The sequence below is a fragment of the Hemitrygon akajei genome, chromosome 27 (assembly GCF_048418815.1).
Source record: "Hemitrygon akajei chromosome 27, sHemAka1.3, whole genome shotgun sequence".
Taxonomy (NCBI): Eukaryota; Metazoa; Chordata; class Chondrichthyes; order Myliobatiformes; family Dasyatidae; genus Hemitrygon; species Hemitrygon akajei.
The window spans coordinates 10956765-10974123 of NC_133150.1; the positions used below are offsets into that span (position 1 = coordinate 10956765).

Below are 17359 nucleotides of genomic sequence, written 5' to 3' on the forward strand. Positions count from 1 at the left end.
TTGTGTTTCAAACTGAGATGAATGGGCTAGAACTTTGGTCTTTATTTTCAGTAGAGACATTTGATTGTTGAAATACAACAGTTGATATTCATGCACAGATAAATTGGCAATTGCTGTTCCTGAAACAATAACCCAAACGAGGAACTGCATTTTCATTATCCCACAGTGTCGCCCAGATGTGCAATCTAACAAAGGCGAATGCCAAGGCAAACATTTAGGACGAGTGCCTTAAATAAAGGACCAAGAGATGGTTGTTATGTCTGGTCTTAAAGGAGGAAATGGGATGAACAACAGGTTTAGAGGCTATTCTAAAGCTGGAAGTTGGAAGCAAAAATGTAACCACACAACAGGCCAGCACAGAATAACCCAAGTTTTATGGACTATATACAGTGTGAGCCGATAGGAAGAGAAACTACTGAAGTCACAGATAAAGTTTAAATATAAAGCTAAGAGTTCTAATTTAAGAGGCCAGCAGAATATGTAATTCAGCAAGGACAGGTGCTGCTGATACATGAGCTGTACCTAAAGTGGGCACACATAGATGAGGTGAGTTTATGCAGGGTAAAAGAATGGAAACCAACAAACAGAGTATCGGCTCTCTCAGCTAGTTCATTGACAAAGGTGTGTATGAGGATTTTTAGTAGTAGACAGCCGGGAAAACATTAGAAATCAGGAAAATACATAAGTGATAATGCTAGACAGGTAGTCTGATGGTACAGAACCTGTAGAGGGATCAGAACAGAGCATGAGGCTGTCAGCAGAAATGTGAAAGTTGAAGTAAAATTTCCAAGTGGATTAGAGATTTGCAAGTATTAAGAGATAGGCGCTAAATGTTGATCTTACTGATGAAGCTAAACTCCCAAAATGAATTTTAAAAAAGGGGAAAAAAAGAGTAAACAAGAGATTCTGCAGATGCTGGAAATCCAGAGTGAGTGAGTGTGTCTCTGTCTCTCTGTCTCACTCACACACTCACACACACAATGCTGCAGGAACTCAGAAGGTCAGGCAGCCTCCATGGAGAGGAATGAACAGTTGATGTTTCAGGCCAAGACTGTTCACCGGAAACTGGAAAGGAAGGGGGAAGAAGCCCGATTTCTGAACAGACCATGAACACGACATGAGACCAAAAGCCATAGGAGCCGAATGAGGCCATTAAGCCCATCGAGTCTGCTCCACCATTTCGTTATGGCTGATCCATTCCCCTCTCAACCCCATTCTCCTGCCTTCTCTCCATAACCGTTCAAAGTTTATTTATTGTCGAAATGTGTATACATAATACACCCTTACAGGCAGCTGCAAAACAAAGAAACCCCAAAAGAACTGATTTGAAAAAGACTGTCACCCAATACGCTGAGAGAAATAAAATCACGCAAGCAAATAGCATTCAGAACAGAAGTTCTACAAAAGACCTGAAGCCGGGAGTCACTGCAGCTAGAACAGGCCTCAGCCTCAGTTCATCGCAGGGCCGAGTAAATGTCGTGGAACCACAGGTGCAAAGCCAGGCAACACTGCAGCTGGAGCAGGCCATGGCTTCAGTTCATCACAGAGCAGCGAGCTGAACCAGCCCATCCCTCACCTCTGGTCCCAACACCCTGACCTTTTCAATCTAACCCGGTGCTTCAATCATCCAAACATCGGGTCGTTCTTCGCTCTCGGGCCACACTGGAGCCTGGACTCTGCTGCCACAATTTGACCTGTACCTGACCTTTCCAGTTTGGCCTGTCACTTTAATCAATATGATATCGGGACTTACCTCTCTCTCGACTCCACCATACCTCGCCTTCACATCTGCTCAGCTAGCCTCACGTCTGCATGCCTCTGGATTGTTAGCAATGGTCATTATTAATAAAGTGTTATTAACAAGGTGTTTAGTTTTCTTTGTCTTGTATTTCCATAGATTCAGCACCCTGTGACTAAAGACACATTTTACACTCCATACTACATGACATTTTTGCTCTCTTTTGAATGACTCACTTTTTTAACAGATTTCTTACTGTTTACAGAGTAATTTTTTATGTTTTGCAATGTTATGCTGCCACAAAACTACACATTTCATGAAGTATGTCTGTGATAGTAAACCTGATTCTGGTTTTGATTAAGAAGGGCAGGGGTGAGGGGCTGCAGGGAAGGAGTACAAGCTGGCAAGTGATAGGTGAAACCGGGGAGGGGGAAGGTGGTGGAGGGGGTGAGTGAGAAGCTGAGAGGTGATAGGTGGAAGAGGTAAAGGCCAAAGAAGAAAGAATCAGATATGAGAGGAGAATAGGAAAGAGGAGGGGCACTAGTGGGAGGTAAAAAGAGGAAGGATTGATTGTACAGGTAGAAGGAAAATAAAATATTCCTGGAGATACTCTAGCTTAATAATACTTCATCTTACAAAATGCAGGTTGAATTAGTGCTGTGCAGGTGACCTGTGCATGTCTTGACTGAGGATGGAGGGAACAATTGCCTAAAAAAATGTGTGTAATACAAAGGCTGCACACATAATCTAGCTTATTTTCCTTGAATTCTCACACAGATGAGGGTTGATGCAAGAAAGCAGCTGAAAAGAACTGAATGCAGTAAAGGCAATAAGACCAAACAACACCCTGGCTGCTGTGCTGCTGACGTGCTTTAGAAGTAACCAAGTCTCCATTTATGCTGCTTCAGCCCAATTAGAGCACTGGCCCCTACCTAATAATGTTGGAAATGTGTCCGTCCACACAAAGAAACATCCTAGCTAATGACCAACCAATCAATTTTGAATGATCAGCAATGAATGGAAAGTATTGTGACAGCTCTGCCAATCAGAACATATTCATAGACCACACACTGATCCTCAGTTTAGGTTCTCCAGAAACACTTAGCTCTAAACTTCATTAATGGCTTGGTTCCAACATGAACAAAAATCAGATATCCACGTGAAGGTGACTGCCCTCGACACTTGCAACAGTAGACTTACCCTTGAATGGCTGTTTGTCATGGGTATGGATGGATGCTACAAATCAACTGTGGTCTATGGGACACACATTTCTGGTGGTAGACATTCATGGTACCATCCTCCACATCCTCCTCCAGGACAGAGTTAGGAACTTGCCTTGAAGATGGAACAGCTCAGGACCATGTAGGGGAATCAGATGTATCTTTACATCTGGCTTCACCAGTAGTAGCCAAAAATGTTCTTTTCCCTCTTGAAAAGTCTTTTCCCGACACCTTAAGAACTGGGCCAAACACAAATTGTGTTCTTTTCATAACTGCTACTGTACTCTGCAAGCCTAACCTGGCATCAGCACGTCTGGTTGCTTGCATGGAAACCTGACAAATGTTTGAAGCAGCATGTTCAAATTCAAGTGTAATTGTAATTCAACCATGCATGAATACAGCCAAATGAAACAGCGTTCCTCTGGGGCCAAGGTTCAGGACACAGCACCAACAAGGTACATATAGTGCATATGAGACAGCAGTAAAATGCAGTCCCACAAAAAATAGTCTAAGTCCCTGTCTCCAGGAACGTTGCAGCAGTCTGCAATTGAACACAATACAGCTTGTCTTCTGCTGAGCGAACTCCGGACAGCAGCACCAACACTGCAGCACGGACAACGCGCCACACCGACAGCGACACCTCTCTCCTGGGCAGTTACAAGCAGACAACACAGTGACTTGAGGCCTCGTCATCTCTGCCACTGAGGGCATGCAGCTTCCCTGCCATCTGCCAAAGATTCAGTGTACCAGACTTGCAGCATTCCACGTTACCAATGTCCAACAGGGTCTTGCCGTCACTTGAAAAGCGACTAAGACAATCAGTCACTGATAGACTGCACACAGTTTCAATGCACCACAACGATGCCTCCCTGTCACAGTCAGCAGCACGGTCCACACCAGGTCTAGTTCCTTCAGTTCCTCTGCCAATGAGCAACTCACTGATGGGGTAGACCTGCAGTACTTTAAGTTTTTAATGTCCAGCACGGTCTTGTGACCATAAAAGATACATTTAAAAAGGACAATAACACCTTTGGTTGGCTCCATAGGAGCCACTGCTAAGTGCGTCGCCATCTTACCCGAATTGAATTTTACATTAAATTTCATTGCATGACACATGAAAGTGTTGCCCCACAGGATACAATTTCTTGTCTTAGTTCAGAGTAGAATGAGGCAGGATGGTTGCAGTCACACAGAAAACTTTGGTTCTATCCTTTCCAGTGGTGTGGAAGAGGGAAATACTGATTACTGGGTATTCAGATATGCAAATGAAGGAAAGAAGCATGCATGATCAGAAAGCTGGGAACTTTAGGTGAAGAATGTAGATTGGAAATGAGACGCTAGTTTGTAGCATTAAAAGAATCACAAATGAGGAATGGTAATGCTGACATTTTTGAACATGATGAGGAAAGTGACTGAGAAGGTTTATAATGGCAACAGCTGTGTGGCCAGCAGTTTGGTGGATGTGGTGTTGCGTGTGGGAAGTGACAAGCTGAACACAGAGGGCATGGGAAAGAAGGGAGAAAACTAGAGAGAGCAAAGCTGACAGGCACATAGCAGTTGGAACCATAAATAAATTTACATAAGGTAAAAGAAAAATGTGCTGGTATTTTTGAGAATGATGCAAGATGGCCTGAGAATATCTTGAGTGCTTAATCAAGTGATATTCAGTCTTGGAACCTGGCAGGTGAGGACAGAGTCAGAGAAAATGTGATGGAATACGGTTGACCTTTCTGGGCAGTTATGTGTTAACTTGTTAAAAATCATAACAGGTTCTTACTCCTAATTCTGTTAGAGTAGTGTCATTGTTTTATTCTCCTGTTTTACAGGGTGACGACAAAAGTTTCAGGCGCGCACCATCATGGCGAAAACGCTTTCGTCCACGGGAGGTACATGGTATAACCATGATGCCGGGGTCTACAGAAACACTGCCTGCAGGGTTCAGAGTTACAGCAATGTCCTCCCCAGCCCCGTCTGTGCAGCCGAAGAAAATTCAACCAGAAGGTAAATTTAAGCCTTTTTCAATCGAATGTGCTAAGACGGTAGCGCAATATTAATACGCAGCAGCATCTCCGGACTCTGGATTGGGGATTGCCAAACATTATGTGGATTTTCTGGTGTAGTCTGTTTTGTCATATGCTTTGGTGATATCATTCTGGAGGAACGTTGTCTCATTTTTTAACTGAATTGCATTTGTGGTTTCTAAATGACAATAAACTGAATCTGAATCTGAATCTGAATCTGAATTGGTAGCTACCTGTTCACAAAGGGAGCATCATTGATTCATACTTAAACTGGTTACATGCTTTGCAGTCAATTCCACACAGTTTTATTGCAAAAAAACAATTTTACAGCTAGGAAATAATGCATGTGAATGCATCCTTAATATGTTTAACTTGTCTGTTAGCTGTGTTGAATTAACATAACACTGAATGGCGTGAAACAGGATCAGACGAAGACTTTTCTCAGTGCCAAAAGAAACACTTGTAAGTCTCAGACTGCTACAGTTCTTGTTGTATGGCTGAACGCCATTGGCAACAGAGATATTAAACCTATGTTAGAGTGTTGAAGTGTTCAAAGCTAATTGACAGTCATGGCAAGACGTTAATATCTTACCATGGTTGTATACCATAAATTAAGATTTCACATGATGCAACTAGCCAAGGGCAACTTGTGTCTTGCTCAAAAACAAGGAATTTTATTGAAAACCATAAAATATTTATGATCAAATAAAAATCTAAACTCTAAAAGATAGAAAGCTCATTCACTTGCTCTTATTAAGAAGACTATATAATTTCTAATTTGCTTTAGAATAATTTATATAAAAAAGACTTTTGACTTCATTGACACAGAAAGAACTCCACTGCATGACATATGACAATATAGTCCTATAAGATATACTTTCATGCCCTTGGTATCTGCTTTGACTAATTCCCCACAATATCATTACAGGACTTGACACAGTTACTGTAGAGTACAAGATGTCCAGAACCAGGAGCCACAATGTAAAAGTATGGAGGAGTTAGTCATTCAGGATGTGAGGTTTCTTCACACTATGCTAATGAATTTTTGGATTTCACCACCCAAGTTGGGTCTGGAGACTTAATGACTTGCTGTGAGGTGGTTATTCAAAACAATGCTGGAGCCAACAGCTGCGATGGCATCACGTTTAGAGGGTGACAGATTTTTCAATGTTAAGGAAACCTATCTAAATGGGGCTATAGTTAGGAAAACGTCGCTGCGTTAAAGGGGACACACAAAAAACTGGAGGAACTCGGCAGGCCAGGCAGCATCTGGGGAAAAGAATACTCCAGTGTGATGCTTGGATTTCCAGCATCTGCAGATTTTCTTTTGTTTGTGACTGCAATAAATGATTATCCCTGATCTTACCAAATTTTGTTGCCAGCATTAATGGCCAAATAACCTATTCCTGTTTCTGTTTCTAATGTCCAACCAGGTAGAAGGTAAATTATCTGGCAATAACTTTCTTGGACAGGCTATTGAAATTAGCTCAGCTTTAAATTTTATACTTCTTTATCATTTTGAAACTGTGCAGGACAATTTCCATAATTCCTCCTACATGCTTTTTAAAGGCCTTCCATTTAAATGGCATGCTCAGAGAACCATCAGTCACTGTTTAACTCTGGGATCTGGTAAGTAGATGAGTAGAGTATCAAAACCTGTTCATTATTTCAGTTCCCATGTAAAAGCTTAGGTACCAAGTAAACTTGAGAAAGAAATGGAACAGAGATACTAGAAAGCAGAATGAAGAAGGGAGTTAAACTATCAAAGAGCCCCATCACCAATGTTTGAAGTGTGGCTACTTATGCTTATGCTAATCTGCAGGAGTGGCTTGCTGTACTTACTGCATGTTGTGTGATTTGTTTTTGTTGCCTTGATGGAAACGCAGTTGGTACATCAGGGACACAGAGGTTAGATACATCAACAGTACGCACATACTCCTGCTGACATCTAGACCAGTCAGCGAGCCACCGGTGAGTAAGTAACTTCTGTTTTTTATGGCTGTTAGATGGAGCACTGAAGTTCTACAAAACCATTGGAACTTTGATACAGTGCAAGGAAAGTTACATGGAAAATTAAATGTATTTGTTGCTAGAATTTATGATAATTTTTTTGTCCCAAAACAATGGTCTTTATCTTCAATTTGAAAGTATGGGAATGACATTGTAAGGCCTCCTTTCAACTCCTAATATGATTTTTTTTTTAAAATTCCTCAACATTTCCATATGAAATTGGAAGATTAGGTTTGCAATATAAATAGCATTGGGCTCTTCAGTATGATGGAGCGAAAGAGCTCTCACTTGAGGATAAATCCAGAGTCACACTGGGTATAGACTGAACTGAATAAGTAACCAATGTACACACAGTGTAAATATGTCTCTCTTTTACCATTAACATTACAGATGCTTTCCTCCTCTTTCCAGCCAGTCCACTATCCTGACCCACAGTGAAGGCACGGTGTCTGAATTTGCTGGGATAAAATTGTGTATACTGGTCTATTGCACAGTCCCAAATTCATTATTTGGTCAAGCTTAAAGAGCTGAAGTTCTTTTGCTGTGACTTATTAAGAAGCATCGCTAGTTTACAAGTCTTCACTCCTCCAGTAAGCATGAAGTAGGCCCCTTAATGAGTTTTATATTTCTACACTGACTTTAAATAAAGCCATATAAACCATATAACAATTACAGCATGGAAACAGGCCATCTTGGCCCTTCTAGTCCGTGCCGAACGCTTACTCTCACCTAATCCCACTGACCCGCACTCAGCCCATAAAACTCAGTTTAAAGTATACATCTCTTTAACCAGGTCCATCCTACTCTCTTGCCCTTAAAAAGAGCATTGACATACTGTGCTGTCTGTATTGTTTATGGCTTTTTCACCTTCGGTGAGTTGCTTCATCAGAGGTGGGACTGTAGAAAGAACTTGCTAGCATCCAGTGTTCCTCCCTCTGCAAAATGTTCGTGGATCAACGTCAGGTGAGAGTAGAATTCAGCAAGCCTGCAACTGAATAAACTCAGATGTTTACATGTCAAGCTAGCATGGTAATCTGAGGATGTGGTAAAGCATCTCCTAATTTAGGTGGGGAATGAAGAAAGTCCGCTGTGAAAGAATATAGTTAATAATTGATCATTTGTTTCCTCCAGTGCATTCCCACTACTTGTATGGACACATGCTTGCTGCCTTTCGGGAATAATCCACTACATCTCTGTGAGATCAACAATGGAGGTCAAATGCTGTTGCACAAAACTTAGAAAGGCATAGATGGTTTGAATGTATGTTGAATATAAATGGGCAATAGTTTACTTACATTCAAAAATGCTTACACTATGATTTTATTTATCTGGTAATGACTTTCTTTAGATTATCTTTTACAATGCTGGTAGACAATTTTAGGTTTTCATTTTGGAGATGTTTCACTGTAATATTATATTCTAAGTACAGTATGTAGTAAATTCGGTCAACTTTTAACCTCAAGTACAGTTGTAGTTTCATTGGTTGTAGTAATTTCTTTCCAAGTGTATCATATCTGCTGTATGTAAACGTATGGCCATGAAGTAATGCAAGTTTTTTATGTAAATGTATATAATTATGGCTGACTGTAACAGCATTTTTTAGATAATTTAATGGAATTTGGAGAGTACAGATTCAACCTAAATGCTGTCTTAATTAATGATGTTGCTGCCATTTTTATCTTGCTGATATATATCAAGGACATCTTGTTCCATTTGTTCATTTTCAGCAAATCATGTGTGCAAATATATCTCTACCATGCCAATTTTAGCACACAATATGATGACTGGATGGTTTTCTTTTTTATTGTGGAAATGGCAACTGTTAAATTGAGTCCTCAAGTTCTGATTTTCTAATTGGCGGCAATTTCAGGCTGCCAAAGTCTCTTGTTCCATTGAACATTTAAAAAAATAATTTTAACTCTTTATTTTTTTTTAAATAGCCTTGTTGGCAGTTATACGAGGTTTGTTTTCTTTGTTTTTTGGATTCCTGAGTCTTTCGCTTCACTTGCTACATTTATTTCAGTTTACTTCCTTAAACTGCAGACCTGAATAGTTTTCTTTCTTCCTTATTTCCCATCACTCATTATTGAATGTACAGACCTGGTTGCAAAGGATCCTTTTTAAAGAGTCACTCATGAAGCAGCAAAGCAGCACAGCATTCAAACGCCTCCAATGCTGATCATTCTGATTTCAGAAACAATAGTAGGCTCTGATGTTAATTCAACAATCCACAATATTTTGAAATCAGTGGTTTCTACTCCAAAGCCTCCAAATATCGAGAGAATTTAGGATCACAAGAAAATTATTAGCATTTTATCAAAAGATGCCCTGTATTGTCTAAACTAAGTATTTCTTGTTGTGATTCCCACTTTTAATATGTACTTCTAAAATCAGATTCAAAACATTTTTGTCTTTTTCCCTATTGTAGGTAGATATTGTACATGATCTAATAGTTGACAAAATATGACAGATGAGTGCTGTTAAACTGATTACACCCAGACCACCTGGGACACAGGGAAATTATTTCCCAAAGTAGGAAAAGAAAGTAACATTTTACCTTACCAGATATTTCAGGGGGAATTTAAGCATGCTCCTTTATAGTGGCAAAGCACTGGCACTTTCTGTTTCACGAGTGTTTGTGACTATCCCTTGAATTGTTGACCATTGAAACCTTTTATGAAGTTCAACAAAATGTTAATCCTATTTTATAAAATTCATTTTAATAAATTGATAAATATATATATATTATACATGGTCCTTCAAAGCTGTTGAAGTCTGCATCTTTTTAATTCAACACTTTGTGGAAAGCAGTCAAAATTTTTTCTCAGACATAAGTGTTTTACAAATCAAATAATTAAATGCACTCACTTTAACCTTTTAATTCCCAAGTGCCGTGAAAATAAAGTAACTACTACTTCCTAGTGTAATGAGTTCTGCATTAGGTGACATGCAGGGAATGTGCAGGATTACAGAATGAACTAACACTAAGCTCTGGTTATAGTTTTCTGCCTGTGAGGGTCAGCATTACATATTGAAATTTAAAAAAGAATAGGAAGTCATAAATAGTTATCTTAGTAACAGCTGTGATATTGTAACCCAAGGATTTATTGAGTTTATCTAATTAATTTTAAACAAGAATCTTCTTCATAAGAATCTTCTAAATCTAACTCTTGCCTGTAGTAAATTTGAAAATGGTCTCCAGGTCCATTCTCAGTTCATGGGGAAATCATAATTAATAAAATGTTTAAAAATAAATTTATTCTGATTATGGGAAGGCATTAAATATCTTTTTCCCTCCATACTTTGTACTCAAAATAATGTAATAGCTGGATTTGAATGTTTTTGTTCAAATGTGTGGACATCATGTTATTTTATTTTAATTGAACATGGTGTTTGTTTTTTTAAACATTTTCTCTCTGAATATATTGGCAACCTTTAAGAAGTATCTGTGCTAAAGTTAATGAAATTTATTTTCACCATAGTGCACTGAGTTTACATAATACTTGCTTTACTAACAGGCACACTAATTGTAAGAGATATTCTTGTGGAAATTCACTGAGCTGTTTTTGTTTGAAGTATAATGTTGCAGCATTTTTGTTCAAGTATAATCTTTTCAGGTAGGTGGATTATGAATAAACAGCTCAGGAAGCATGTTGATCAAAGTTTTCAAAGTAATTATCCAGAAAAACTGGAATTGACCTATTGTGTCTCACCAAAGTCCAATTTTGTTCCGTTTGAAAACACTGTTTACAACCTCACCTACTCACACACATAGACATAATTACAGTTTACACTCTCATTGATAACACAATGCATTAGTTAATGTGAACTTGCTCCACAATCCTGTCCATAAATCATGACCATTTTTAATCAAGTAAATATGAAAATATGAAGCGCCTCTCTCTCGTGTGTAATAGAATCTCCATTCTATCTAATGTTTATGAGCTTTCTATTTCTCTTTCCTTCATTCGTCATCCCTGCCCCTTTTCCTTCTGCTGCATAGTCTTTGATTTTACACTTTATTTATGCCAAATTTGCCTTGTCATATGGTAATTGTCTCTTTTACCAAATGTACTAATTCAAAGATAAAGAAATTCCTGCACATAGATTGATAAGTAAATGCTATTATCATTTGCCTGTACAGAATTCTGTTACTTCTTGCCTGTTATTTTGACAATGAACATATCTTCTGAGTGTGCTGTGGTGACAGATCTTTGCTGATACAGATCTACATGCTCTTTTTTTAAATTTAACATGAACATTGATCAGGTTGGGATGAGGAGAGATATGAAGCAGTACTCAAAAATAAATACACTATAAATGGTTGAACATGGAATTAGAACTCTAGAAGGAAAGTGTGGTATATTTACTTTGAATCAGGTGCATGTGTATTTAAATTGTAAGTTTTAAACATCTGTATGAGATTCATTATTGAATGCATGTACACCATCTACTTCATTAAACTGTGAAATAGTAAGATGAATTCAATATAAATTAAGAGGGTCTGTTTTGAGATTATTTATTAATGTCAACAGAGAAACTTCCTGAAAAGAAGCATTTCCACTGGTTGACATAAACCAGTTGTGCAAATCTGGTGCTTGTTAAGTAGTTTCCATTTTTCTCAATCACAAAACCATTCATCAAATACATGGGCCTTTAAAAAGGCTGGGTTGTGAGCTTCTAATACAAATGCACTTTAAAATATTGTTTAGCATGTTAAAGTGATTTTTGGATTAAACTTGGAGAATTACCAAGAATACTTGGAGATTTGCTTTGCACTGTTCGTAAAATGATGGTGTCCATAACACATGGATGGTTCACAATGTCATACTGTAATATATAAGCTACTTTTGAGGAGACTAAATAAATTTTGTTAAAGCTATTTATCACAAGTGCCCACATTTTACTTAAGGTGTATTAATATCTGAGTTGCATGCTATTCTATGCTACTCAGTATGATGCAGCTCAGGACTCATTATCTTCAATTAACTGATTTTATCAGCCAAATCTTAAAATAGACTGTTGGGGAATTCCACCCCTTTAAGGACACAATTTGTGGCTGGTTTGGCCAAAAAACAAGCATTATTTTTTTTCCTCAGTTTTTATACCCAATGTTTTAAGTGTTTTGTGGGTGCATGTTTCCGTAGTCTCTTACCTTGATGATACATTTTCAACTCTTTGCTGCCATGCACCATTTCTTTGTCTGTGTTTCTCACCTTTTTAAAGTTGATAAAAGAAGGCATATACCTTGCAAGTTAGATTAAGTAACAATTTATTTAACACATGCAGATATGTAATTCTTAGTTTTTACAGCATGTATAGCAATAGGTGAAATAATATAATTGATTCTTATCGATATTATTTAAACCTTTAACTCAGTGGAAGGAGCAATGCGTGCCATGTTGGGTTTTACAGAAACAGGAATGTGTTGATCTAAAAACTCCATTTAAATAAACAGCCTTGCCTTTGTTTACACGTATAGCCACAAACATTATGTTGGAGAAATGAAACTAGGGAAGATGTTGGTTCGATTAATGTTTAAACATATTATTAACGGGTGTAATGAGTGCTTGGATAAACATTAGTAAATTCAACTCATGGGTTATCTCCTCATGCTGAAGTGAACTAAGTTATGGTCCTTGCAAACCATTCATTTCCATATCTAGCGAACTGTTATTCAGTCATCAGTTGACAGTTCTCATTCCAAATACAAATACCATTATCATCTATATGTGACCAATTAAAATGCAATAACCAACTTGTCTCAGTGTGCAGCTGTGATCTCTGAGCTGTCTAATGCTGATAGCCATGAAGAGTCAATTCACACAATCTAACATTATGCTCTTAGAAGGAAGGATTAACAGTCAGCTTGCATTCAGATCCAAAGAGGGTGATGAGCTGAGCTTGGTGTTGATTTAACCTTAAGAATGTATGTATGCAGTAAACAACAATTATTTGTAGAGAGTATTGTTGCAGGACAGAGTAACCCTGAGAATTCATTATTATGAATATTGTTTGAGTTGCAGACAAGGTATTCACCGATAAATTAAAAATCCAATCCTTCAGTTTCATGAATTGGAATTAGAATTGCCTTATGCCTGTCACACGCACCAAGATAGAGTGAGGAGCTTGTCTTGCTTACTGTTCATACAGATTACACAGTACATTGAAGTAGAACAAGTAAAAAAAATGATGAAGAATAAACTGTTCAAGCTACGGAAGAAGTGCAGTGCAGGTAAGCAATAAGGTGAAAGATCATAATGAAGAAAATTATGAGGGAACAATTTTATCATAGTAGGGAACCATTTAATAATCTTATAACAGCAGGGTAGAAGCTGTCCTTAAGGCTGGTGGTACGTGACATTGATGACCTCCAAGAAATTGTGGTAGACTGGTAATGCAGTCCAAAAGAAATGTGAAACTGATGACATTAATTAGTATTTTAAAGTAATATTGCTGATAATTGCAAATATCATCTTATCTGTGCAGTGCTGTTTGTTTTGGAATTTGTGAAATCCTAAACTTAATGTAGAGTCTTAAAAAGTTTGTTTCCAGAAGCAAAATTCAATCTAATTTGACCATTTTGTATCACTGTACATAACTTATTGCAATCTATATATTTAAGACAAACACCTACTGTTATAAGGCTTTATTTTGTGGTCCACATTTAATGGGAAGTAATTAATAGTTTTGATGGTGCATAGCTCTATAAACTTCGGGTCTATGTGTGACGAACAGTTCCTGCATCATCATTTTATAAAGTCAAAATGTTTTTCGTTTTGGAATTTAGGGGATGAAATACTGAACTAATTTTGGACATGTTGAAAGATTTTCAGTGATGGACTATATGATTAGATCTGGAATGTTGCACACTTGGAATGACATGTTCATCTGTGCCTGACAGCATAGTCTTCCTTTCTGTTGCTTATAATTAAGTGTAATTGTTTGCTGGTTTCAGTAACCAACCAAGAACATAACCTTGTGGTCTTTGCACTTGAAATGCTCTTGTTTTGTACAGTATCTTAAGACCTTTTTTGTCACAGTATTATTTGTTGCCTGCTTTCAGTTAACATTAGAATTGAAATAATTATTTTCCACTGCCAATAAAAAAATAAAAATGATCTTTGTCCTGTGTCATCCTTTGTATTTTTGTGTACAATCCTGAATTTTTCAAACCTTGAAACTGCAACCGGAAGTCCTGTTTCCTTTTGTGCATTTTCCTTCTTGGCTTTTTTAAATATCTTGAATGTAGAATTTCTGATGGAACCACCTTATTGTAATGGAAATGGTATATTTCTTCTTTTCTTAAAGTACTGATTCTTTCCTTGCATTTAATTCAGTCCTCTGAAACTGCAATTAGACTACGATTCTTCAAGTGGGATCTCAAATAGTCAACTTGGGCAAAAATGTTGAAGCGAAGTGAATATTGGCAGGAAGCCAAACTGCATCAATCTAACATAGGTGTGATCTGTTTTCTGCTAGGAATCCATTTTTCTTCCATTTGAAATTTTCACTCTTTTAGTAACTGCATCTGACATTAAGCTTGAAACAAACAGGATGAGTAAAAAAGCAATGGGAAATCAACTTGCATGTTTCAGAAGTCTGCACGGTACACTTGGTGCAATCCATGATCTCAAAATGGCAATGGGAGTTGAAATGCTGAAACAAGTGTCTAGCTGAAATGTGTAGTTCAGATAAGTAAATGATTAGTCATCTTAACATAAATCGACAGAACTAGTAATTGATGACTGAGTCATTGATTTGTTACATGCCCTTCTTGCCCTTGCCAACCATTAGGCACCCTCCTAAACTAATCCAATTTAAGAGTTTTGCTCCATAACCTACTATACCTTAGAAATGCATTTGCTCATTGTGAGAGTCCCTACCCTCACTGCCCCTTTAGTCAGTGTGTTCTAGACTCCAGCCAAAACAGTAGTCAAATACTTGGAGATGTGCTCTGCTCTTCCTTCCTTGTACAGCTGTATCTGTTGATCAGAGTTTCATTAAAATGTGTGTTGAATTAAGAAAGATCATGCACAAGTTCATGTTAGTCTGTACGTTTTCTATTTCATGAAAGCCCCACCTTCTTTAAAAAGCACCACAGAAGATGACTTGTTGCCAGAAATAAAGGAATATTTGAAGGGATCATCCTGTTTTCAAGCCCATAATATTAAACTCCATACAATGATATCATAGAGGATGTTTTTGTCTGCTGTCCTGTGCCAGTGTGTTCGCAGCAGTAGCCAATTGACTGCATTGCTTGGTTATTTTTATAGACTGGATGGCTCTATAAAATGAAACTCCAACTTCAGGGATCTTATCTGTCTTAGATTGATAGTTCCAAGATTTCAGAAACATATTTGCATATCAGTTGCGTGAGCTCCAATGCAGAAGTGTCCACAATCACCAATCTTGGGTTATTCACAAGCAGGTCTAACCTATGGTGCTTTTTGGTGTTTTCTCAGTGCTTGGATTTTGCTAGTAACAGCAGCTACCAAAAGTTGAAGAGCATCTCAGTCTTCAATCTATCATACTTGAGTGTGAACATTAGAATTCATAGAACAGTCCAGCACTGTATGGGCCTTTTGGTCACGATTCAGTGCCTACTTAAATTAATCTGCCCCTCAATCAATCTAACCCTTACCTCCTACACAAAATATAAGCTTTAATTTTTCGTTCATCCATGCACTTACCTAAGAGTCTCTTAAATGCCCCTATTGTACCACCAACCCCAGCAGTGTGTTCCAGGGCCCCTACCAATCTCTGACATCTCCACTAACCTTTCCTCCAGTCACTTGAAATGATGTCCATTATGATTGGTCAATGACACGTGGCTGTCTATTTTTTCTCTTATACACCTCTATCACCTTTTGCTCTCCTTAATTCCACAGAGAAAAGCTCGATCAACATACAATTGCCAATAAAAACATATTTTTGTCACGTTGAATATTTAACCATTAAATGTATTGGTATTTGCTTCAGCATTTTCATCACAACAGCTAAGAGTTCTATGAACTACTTGGTCCAAACAGAACCAGTGTGTTACATGGTAAAAACAAAAGACACGGAACACTCCTTTGTCAGAAATGCCTTTGCCCCAACATATAAGCAATGTTTCTCTTTCTGCAGATACTGCCTGACCTACTTAGTGTTTCCAGAATTTTCTGCATTTCAAAGGTTCAAAGTTTCATTTATTATCAAAGTATACAACTCTGAAATTCTTATTCTCCAGGTAGCCGTGACCAAGAAAGAAAAGAACGATAGCACTATCCGCAACCTCAAAATACCACCTTCCCACACAAAAAAGCACCAAAAAAATCAACCCCTAAATCCCTCCTCAGCACAAAAAAACAAACAAAAATGGAACATGCACATCATAGAAACATAGAAAGCCTACAGCACAATACAGGCCCTTTGGTCCACAATTCTGTGCCGAACATGTACTTACTTTAGAAATTACCCAGGGTTACCCATAGACCTCTGTTTTACTAAGCTCCATGTACCTATCCAGGAACCTCTTAAAAGATCCTATTGTATCCGCCTCCACCAGTTGCCTGCATCCTATTCCACACACTCACCACTCTCTGCATAAAGAACTTACCCCTGACATCCACTCTGTACCTACTTCCAAGCACCTTAAAACTGTGCCCTCTCATGTTAGCCATTTCAGCCCTGGGGAAAAAAAATCTCTGACTATCCACACGATCAATGCCTCTCATCATCTTATACACCTCCATCAGGTCACCTCTCATCCTCCGTCGCTCCAAGGAAAAAAGGCCAAGTTCACTCAACCTATTCTGATAAGGCATGCTCCCCAATCCAGGCACCATCCTTGTAAATCTCCTCTGCACCCTTTCTATAGTTTCCAGATCCTTCCCACAGAACTGAGCACAGTACTCCAAGTGGGGTCTGACCAGGGTCCTATACAGCTGTAACATTACCTCTCGGCTCTTGAACTCAGTCCCATGGTTGATGAAGGCCAATTCACCATATGCCTCCTTAACTTCACAGTCAACTTGCGCAGCAGCTTTGAGTGTCCTTTGGACACGGACCCCAAGATGTCTCTGATCCTCCACACTGCTAAGAGTCTTACCATTAATACTATATTCTGCCATATATTTGATCTACCAAAATGAACCATCTCACACTTACCTGGTTTGAACTCCATCTGCCACTTCTCAGCCCAGTTTTGCATCCTATCGATGTTCTGCTGTAACCTCTGACAGTCCTCCACGCTATCCACAACAACCCCAACCTTCATGTCATCAGCAAACTTCCTAACCCATCCCTTCGCTTCCTCATTCAGGTCATTTACAAATATCATGAAGAGTAGGGGTTTCAGAACAGATCCCTGAGGCACACCACTGATC

The 17359-nt window shown here is 38.4% G+C and overlaps 1 protein-coding gene across 8 annotated transcripts in view; it reads left to right on the forward strand.

Moving 5' to 3' along the window:
* Positions 1–14081, forward strand: part of ppfia4 (PTPRF interacting protein alpha 4) — a 682729-nt gene extending 668648 nt beyond the window's left edge. For 7 of the 8 annotated variants that reach the window (XM_073030363.1, XM_073030366.1, XM_073030365.1 and 4 more), the window contains 3 exons: positions 4785–4959; positions 6866–6950; positions 8121–14081. In XM_073030363.1, the coding sequence (XP_072886464.1) occupies positions 4785–4959; positions 6866–6924 (234 nt within the window). In that variant the 3' untranslated portion in view covers positions 6925–6950; positions 8121–14081. Of the gene's footprint in view, positions 1–4784; positions 4960–6865; positions 6955–8120 lie in introns of all 8 variants that reach the window. The other variant, XM_073030364.1, reaches the window with a different exon arrangement.
* The last annotated feature ends 3278 nt before the right edge of the window (positions 14082–17359 follow it).